The following is an 8288-nucleotide window of genomic DNA, read 5'->3' as shown; positions in this document are numbered from 1 at the left end:
GTAATAAAAATACAAAAAAATAAAAACTTTGCAGACATCAGCTCACTTCACATCAGTCCTGCTCTGTCACGCTCATGGCAACAGTACAGCATCCTGTCCTGAGACCACTGTGGGGGGGTTGCTAAGTTCTCAGCCAACAAGGGAGTGTGCTCGCCTCACTCACTGCTCACTCACAATTTTGCCTAAGAACATACAGCCATGAATAAAGAATGGTAAAAAAACATCCTCAGAAGAGAACAACTTCCTTCTTCCAGTCCAGTCCCAGCTCCCCCCTCAACCATCCAAGAACAGCTACAGAGACTCCAGGGAAGAAAAAATATGCCTCAGCTCACTTTATCAGTCCTGTGTCATGCTCATGGCAACAGTACAGCATCCTGAGACCTGAGACCACTGTGGGGGGGGGGGGGGGGTTGCTATGTTCTCAGCCAACAAGGGAGTGTGCTCACTCACTGCTCACTCACAATTTTGCCTAAGCACACACAGCCATGAATAAAGAATGGTACAAAAACATCCTCAGAGAGAACAACGTCCTGCCTCAACCATCCAAGAACAGCTGCAGTGCACACTTACACAGGCACTGTCACTGCCAGTCTGGCACTGGCACTGCATAATAAACCAATACTGTAAAACTTGAGGAGGGTAATGCTTATTTCTAAATAAGAAGAACCCAATACATTTACAGTGTCAGCTTATTATTTTAACAGTTCTAATTCTCAGATGTATTCAATAAAAATGTGCACAGTGCACACAGTCTAATAATGCCATTAGCGTAAGAATTATTACAGACTTACCACTTTTTATCAACTCCTCCTCTCTCCTCTTTCTGAGTCTCAGCATTCGCAATGACAATAGAGGTAAATATGACACTAAAAAGATCTGCAGCAGGACCCCGATGTAAGGCTGCCCTTTTTGACCGTTACTGATCTATTTTTCTTTTTCATTAGTGTGATATTTGTCTCTATTCATTTGTCAATGTCAATGCTAAGAGAGAGAGGAGTTAATAAGTGGTGGTGGTTGTGTTATTGTTCCACATACAAATGCATTTTGTAGCCTGTGTGCACTGTGCAGCAATTTTCTAATGAATTGAATTGACAATTACAACTGTTTTTGAAGCACAAGTATTAATTATGCTTTTTATAGAAATAACAATAATAAAACACTTCTATTTGTTTCGATTCATTTTAAGGAAAGCACTTTGTGCCAAAATGACCCTTGCTCTATTCCGCCGGCCTCTAGAGAGGTCACCTGTGACACTGAATACCCTCTCTGCAAAGGCTTGAGAAGCTGGCATAGCCAGCAGGTCTAAAGCAAAAGGTTTTAGCTGGTGATAAATAGTGTCCCTCTTTGACAGCCAAAAATCTGTTGCAGTGTTGTCCTCAACTTGATGCAAAAGCTCTTCCTTATATTTTCTGATCTGCTGTTTTATGCTGTTTGGGGAGATCCTCTGCCTGGGTCTTCTGCGGCATTTAGCAAGAAACCGAAAGATTGGCTGCTTAGATGCGGATGCCGGTGCTTCTTCAACTTCCTCAGATTTTTCAATATTCTCCTGTTCTACTAATTCTTCCACATCATCTTCAGACAATTCATGATGTTGCATGTGGGGCGAAGTGGATTTTCTTATCTCATACTCCTCTGCCTTTTTAAGCAATTCCTGAATATTCTTATGATCTGCCACATCAACAAGGGTTTCACAGACAGTAGGGTTGACAAAACAAGCAGCTGCTGCAAGTGGCGAGAACATTTCATCTGTTGGATCTAACAATGAAGCAAAACGCTGGTTCACATTCCCTTTCATTTTCTGTGCAATTGTGGCAAGGTCTTGGTAGCTAGTGTTCTGTTTAAAGTCCTCAAGGTGGCTGAGTAGATCAAAAAGAGCAGGGACAGCTAGGGACATTGACATGGTGTCACTCTGGAGGGTTTTAGTATGTTCTGCAAAAGGCAGCAATAGGTCATGCAATGATGTGAGCTTTTGCCATTCACTAGGGAGCAAGCTGTCCCATCCCATGTTGTTGGCGATTTGGCAGACTGACTCTTTCAGTTTGAGGAGTCTTGCGATCATGTTGAATGTGCTTGACCAGCGAGTGGGGCAGTCATTGAAAATGGTCAGGCCACAATGCTCCAATATCTTCTGTGTTGCGATGGAAGACTTGCGGAAGAGGTGCACTATTGATCTTGCTTTATCCAGTATTCTCTTCACACTTGCCTCCTTCTGGAACATGTGGACCACTAGTTGTAAGGTATGCACTACACATGGTGTCCGGTCCATGACGATCTGTTGGTACCTAACAGTGGAACACAGCCAAATAAGCATAAAGTATAGAAAAGCTTTCTGTTCCATTCTATTATTTTAATATTTAACATCTTATGGGAATACTTTTAGAAAAGACTACTGGAAAAATAATAAAGATGCACCCATAGAGTAGACTAGAGAACGGATACTAGTGCCCCCAGCCCCCCACATCAATCATCTCATATGCATGTGATAATTAACTGTCAACCGAACCGTGTCATGTAAAATAAAATCAAAATTGGCTCACCCACCGTAGGTCATCAATTTCAGACTCTGCCTCAGAGTCACTTTCCGTCATGGGGGAGTCTTCCTCACTAGAGCTGGGTGGTTCTTCTGCTGCTGCTGCTGCGGTTTGTTTAAATGCTGCCACCATATTGCTCCCGTTGTCTGTTATCACTGTAAGGATCTTCCTCTTTGGTATGTCCCACTCTTGCAAGCATTTGTCCACACATGTTTTAATTGACTGTGCAGTGTGTGGGTGGGCTACTTGTTCAAGGGCCAACAATATGTGTTCAGGTTTATGTTGTTCAACACAAAAGTAGCATGCACTTATAGCAAGGAATGAAGCTGAGAGTCCTTTCTTGGTCCACAAATCAGTGCAAATAGATACTCTCCGAGCAGCAGTCAGTCTCTTTTTGAATTTTTGTTTTTCATCTTCATATTGTTTGTCAATTAGATTGCTTATTTTAGTTTTCTTTGGAACAGTCAGCTTTCTATCTACTGTCTCCATCATGCTAACAAAGTCCTCATCTTCAATCGTTCTGACTGGTAATCCGGAGCGCCCAATCCATCTTGCTATGGCCTCCTCCCTGGCCTGTTGTTCCTTTAGAGTCAATTTTGTATTTTGAAGCACTGAAAAGAGCAGCATAAATTGTTTGCTGTGGTGGTGCACTGGCTTGACTTGGTCCATCATTTGAGGTTTTCTGTATCTGTGGGGTTAAATTAGGGGGAAAAATTCTAGTTATTCTGATTTTACATTCTCTCGCACTCAGCGCTAAGTTATCTCTTTATACAAAAGTGGAGTTAAGTGCTATCATGCACTGCTTACCTTTGTATGAATTTCGGGATGAGTTGTCCGCAAATGACGCTTCAAGTTTGTTGTATTTTTGCCAGTTAGTGTCACTCCACATGGTTTGCAAAGGGTCTTGTTGTCCTTAGCATCAAATGTAAAATACACCCATAGATCTTCTCTTCTCTTTCTACCAGTCACAGACGAGACAGACGCGGCGGTCGCTGACATTTCTCTGGATGACAGTGAGTGCTGTGTGGAACTGTGGATGACAGTGGTCGTCAGAGCGAGGAGGAATGCTGCTGGACAGTGCTGGACTCTGGAGCCTGGTGGTCTCAGGTCTGTAAGGGATGTCCTGTAATGCCCTGGATGCCTGTGGTGGTCAGGTCAGTCAGACAGAGGAGGCCTGTAATGCTGCTGGACACAGTGCTGGATCCTGGTGGTCTCAGGTCTAAGGGATGGCCTGTAATGCCCTGGATGCCTGTGGTGGTCACTGGTCAGGACAGTCAGATAGAGGAGGCCTGTATTCTGGACAGTGCTGGAGCCTGGTGGTCTCAGGTCTAAGGGATGGCCTGTAATGCCCTGGATGCCTGTGGTGGTCACTGGTCAGGACAGTCAGACAGAGGAGGCCTGTATACTGGACAGTGCTGGAGCCTGGTGGTCTCAGGCTAAGGGGTGGCCTGTAATGCCCTGGATGCCTGTGGTGGTCACTGGTCAGGACAGTCAGAGGAGGCCTGTAATGCTGCTGGAGCCTGGTGGTCTCAGGTCTAAGGGATGGCCTGTAATGCCCTGGATGCCTGTGGTGGTCACTGGTCAGGACAGTCAGATAGAGGAGGCCTGTATTCTGGACAGTGCTGGAGCCTGGTGGTCTCAGGTCTAAGGGATGGCCTGTAATGCCCTGGATGCCTGTGGTGGTCACTGGTCAGGACAGTCAGACAGAGGAGGCCTGTATACTGGACAGTGCTGGAGCCTGGTGGTCTCAGGCTAAGGGGTGGCCTGTAATGCCCTGGATGCCTGTGGTGGTCACTGGTCAGGACAGTCAGAGGAGGCCTGTAATGCTGCTGGAGCCTGGTGGTCTCAGGTCTAAGCCAGGGATGGCCTGTAATGCATTGCAGTATTGCACACAGGGCTGAAGGTGGTCTCAGTCTGGTCAGAGGAGGCCTGAAATGCTGCTGCAGTGAGTGCTGGTCTGCTGGATGGTGGTCTAATCAGTGCTGGATCTGGATGGGGGTTCGGGTCTCAGGTTTAAGGGTGGTGGTCTCTAACTAGTAACTAACTAGAAGTTATGGGCCGGGCGGGCCTCAGCGGCCTATGCCTCACGCGACGGCACACACAGTCCTGGATCATAGCGGTGGTCTGAGCTCTGAGGGGACTCAGGGGCAATAATAGCTGGCTGTTGCAACTCACTCTGGAGGATGTGGTGGTGTGCCGCGCCGCCACTGCCTGGTCGTCTGCCGTGTGACTGTGTGATGAGTCGGGCCTGGCTCTGGCTGTAGTGCTGTCTGGTGATGAGGTCTCAGGTCAGGTGACTGGTCTCGAGTCGACTCTCTTATAGACGTCGGACGTCACGGGGCACGCCACGCCAGACGTCACACAGGCGGAACTCAGTGAGAACCGGAAGTTGGGTAAACGTCCCTGCCTCACATTCTCGTTTAGTTTTCGTTCGTTGACGAAAACGGATTTGATTTTCGTCATCGTTGTCGTCATTTGACGAAAATGTGCTATACTTTGTGTCTCGTTTTCGTCATTTGAAAAATGCCGGTGACGAAAGCGGTGACGAAAACGTTTTCGTTGACGAAATTAACACTGATAGTAATGCCATCGATATTGACGGAGAAATCGGGGGAAGGGGCACGTGGTGGAGGAAATATTATGAGCTCGGTTTTGGATGGATTGAGTTTGAGGAAGTGGTGAGACATCCAGACGGATATATCTGATAGTAAATTAGTGATACGTGCGGAGACTGAGGGAGAGAGCGGAGGGGTGGATAGATAGATTTGGGTATCGTCAGCGTAGAGATGGTATTGGAAGCCGTGGGAGGCGATCAACTGACCTAGAGAGGAGGTGTAGACTGAAAATAGGAGGGGTCCAAGAACAGAGCCTTGGGGGACCCCAACAGAGAAGGGAAGAGGAGAGGAGGAAGTAGAATTGTACATAACGCTAAAGGTGCGGTTGGATAAGTAGGAAGATAACCAGTGAAGAGTAGAATCACGGAGACCAAAGGCATGGAGTTTTTTGAGGAGGAGGGGATGGTCAACTGTATCAAAGGCAGCAGAAAGGTCCAGAAGTAGGAGTACAGAATACTGTCCATTGGTTTTGGCCATTCGTAGATCGTTTGTTAGTTTTAGGAGAGAAGTTTCTGTGGAGTGTTGAGGCCGAAATCCAGACTGAAGAGGATCAGAAAGGATATTCTCGGCAAGGTGGTCGCACAGTCGGTTGTAGACCAGACGTTCAAGGAGTTTGGATAAAAAGGGGAGCAAGGAAATAGGGCGTAGGTTGGTCAGATCGGTTGGGTCCAGTGAGGGCTTTTTAAGTATGGGGCTGACTAGTGCATGTTTTAGAGAGTTGGGGAAGATGCCAGAAGAGAGGGAGAGATTGAAGATGTGGGTTAGAGAGCGTAGAACAGTGGCGGCCCGTGCATAGGGGGTGCCAGGGCGCCGCCCCCCTACCCCTAAAAAAAAGAAAAAAAAAAAATTACAAAGTGAACAAATAAAGTTGTAAAAAAAAAAAAAATTGGGTTCGCCGGCCTCTGTGATGGAACTGGTGGCTAGGGGGGGGGGGGGTGGGGTTTACGTCCCAGAAGAGGCGCCGATTGGCTGCCTTCTGGGGACGTAACCCGGGAGCAAGCCTTTGCGATTGGACACCCCCACTTTCTGATATCCTGGCTGTGATTGGTCCAGTCTCCAGCCTGGACATCCGATCCCTGACGTCACAATGGGGGCGGTGCCGGTGCGTGAGTCAGTCACTCACCGTCACCGCCGCTCAGAGGACGAGGGAGAAGCCGCCGCAGAGAGGACCCGCCGCCAGGTAAGTGCTTTAAATTGAAGGGAGCACGCACGCTGGTCTCTGCATTGATTGGGGGACAATGCTGTGGGCACTCTGCATTTATTGGGGTACAATGCTGTGGCACTCTGCATTTATTGGGGTACAATTCTGTGGCACTCTGCAATCATTGGGGTACAATGCTGTGGGCACTCTGCATTTATTGGGGTACAATGCTGTAGGCACTCTGCAATCATTGGGGTACAATGCTGTGGCACTCTGCATTTATTGGGGTACAATGCTGTGGCACTCTGCATTTATTGGGGTACAATGCTGTGGGCACTCTGCAATCATTGGGGTACAATGCTGTAGGCACTCTGCAATCATTGGGGGACAATGCTGTGGCACTCTGCAATCATTGGGGTACAATGCTGTGGCACTCTGCAATCATTGGGGGACAATTCTGTGGGCACTCTGCAATCATTGGGGTACAATGCTGTGGCACTCTGCAATCATTGGGGGACAATGCTGTGGGCACTCTGCAATCATTGGGGGACAATGCTGTGGCACTCTGCAATCATTGGGGGACAATGCTGTGGCACTCTGCAATCATTGGGGGACAATGCTGTGGGCACTCTGCATTTATTGGGGTACAATGCTGTAGGCACTCTGCAATCATTGGGGTACAATGCTGTGGCACTCTGCATTTATTGGGGTACAATGCTGTGGCACTCTGCATTTATTGGGGTACAATGCTGTGGGCACTCTGCAATCATTGGGGTACAATGCTGTAGGCACTCTGCAATCATTGGGGGACAATGCTGTGGCACTCTGCAATCATTGGGGTACAATGCTGTGGCACTCTGCAATCATTGGGGGACAATTCTGTGGGCACTCTGCAATCATTGGGGTACAATGCTGTGGCACTCTGCAATCATTGGGGGACAATGCTGTGGGCACTCTGCAATCATTGGGGGACAATTCTGTGGGCACTCTGCAATCATTGGGGGACAATGCTGTGGCACTCTGCAATCATTGGGGGACAATGCTGTGGCACTCTGCAATCATTGGGGGACAATGCTGTGGGCACTCTGCAATCATTGGGGGACAATTCTGTGGGCACTCTGCAATCATTGGGGGACAATGCTGTGGCACTCTGCAATCATTGGGGGACAATGCTGTGGCACTCTGCAATCATTGGGGGACAATGCTGTGGCACTCTGCAATCATTGGGGACAATGCTGTGGCGCTCTGCAATCATTGGGGACAATGCTGTGGCGCTCTGCATTGAAAGGGGCACGCACGCTGAACTTTGCATTGTGGGGGCACAGCACAGTGTTTATTGCATTAAAGGGGGCACGCACGCTGGTCTCTGCATTGAAGGGGGCATGTACCATCTCCTGTACCATGACCTGTGCCATGCCTGTACCATCCACTGTGCCATGACTTCAAAGTCACGCAATTTTTTTACTGCGTTTTTTGGCGCGAAGCAATACCTATTACATTTTTCTTTTTGCGCCCCCCAAAAATTTTGAGCACCAGCCGCCACTGGTGTAGAATAGAGCCAGAAGGGGAACGTAGCATTTGGGAGGGAATGGGATCCAGAGGGCAGGGGGTTAGCTGGACGTTAGCAAGGAGTTTAGCAACCTCATCTATATTAGTGGGGATGAATGAGGGAAGTAATGATCTCACCTGTGGGCATGAGGCATGAGGCATGAGGCATGGAAGGTATCTGAACAGCAATGATCTCCTCACAAATTGTATCAATCTTCTGTTTGAAGTGATTGGTGATCTCCTGGGCAGTGAGTGAGTCGGTGGGTGGAGGAAGTGGGGGATGAAGTAGAGAGTTGAAGGTAGATAAGAGTTGTGGGGGATGGGATGATAAGCTGTTAATGAGAGTGATAAAATCGGTCTACTTGGCAGTGTGGAGACTGAAATTGAATATTTGGAGGGCGGATTTATATTGGTTGAAATCTTTCTGAGACCGAGTCTTACGCCATAGGCACT

At 48.0% G+C, this 8288-nt stretch overlaps 1 protein-coding gene across 1 annotated transcript; it reads right to left on the bottom strand.

Annotated features, from left to right (window-relative positions):
* Positions 1–2030: 2030 nt before the first annotated feature.
* On the bottom strand, positions 2031–3110 carry LOC309543873 (uncharacterized protein; the record flags this gene model as incomplete). Its single annotated transcript, XM_082276291.1, has 2 exons — positions 2542–3110; positions 2031–2282 (listed from the first exon to the last, which is right to left on the bottom strand). Coding segments are annotated over exons 1-2 (734 nt in total), but the record flags the coding sequence as incomplete, so codon positions are not given.
* Between the last annotated feature and the right edge of the window lie 5178 nt (positions 3111–8288).

Source organism: Pelophylax lessonae (genome assembly GCF_965119305.1).
Source record: "Pelophylax lessonae genome assembly, contig: HAP1_SCAFFOLD_462, whole genome shotgun sequence".
Taxonomy (NCBI): Eukaryota; Metazoa; Chordata; class Amphibia; order Anura; family Ranidae; genus Pelophylax; species Pelophylax lessonae.
Note: the sequence above shows the minus strand (reverse complement) of the source record. Positions and strands in the feature narration are given on the sequence as shown.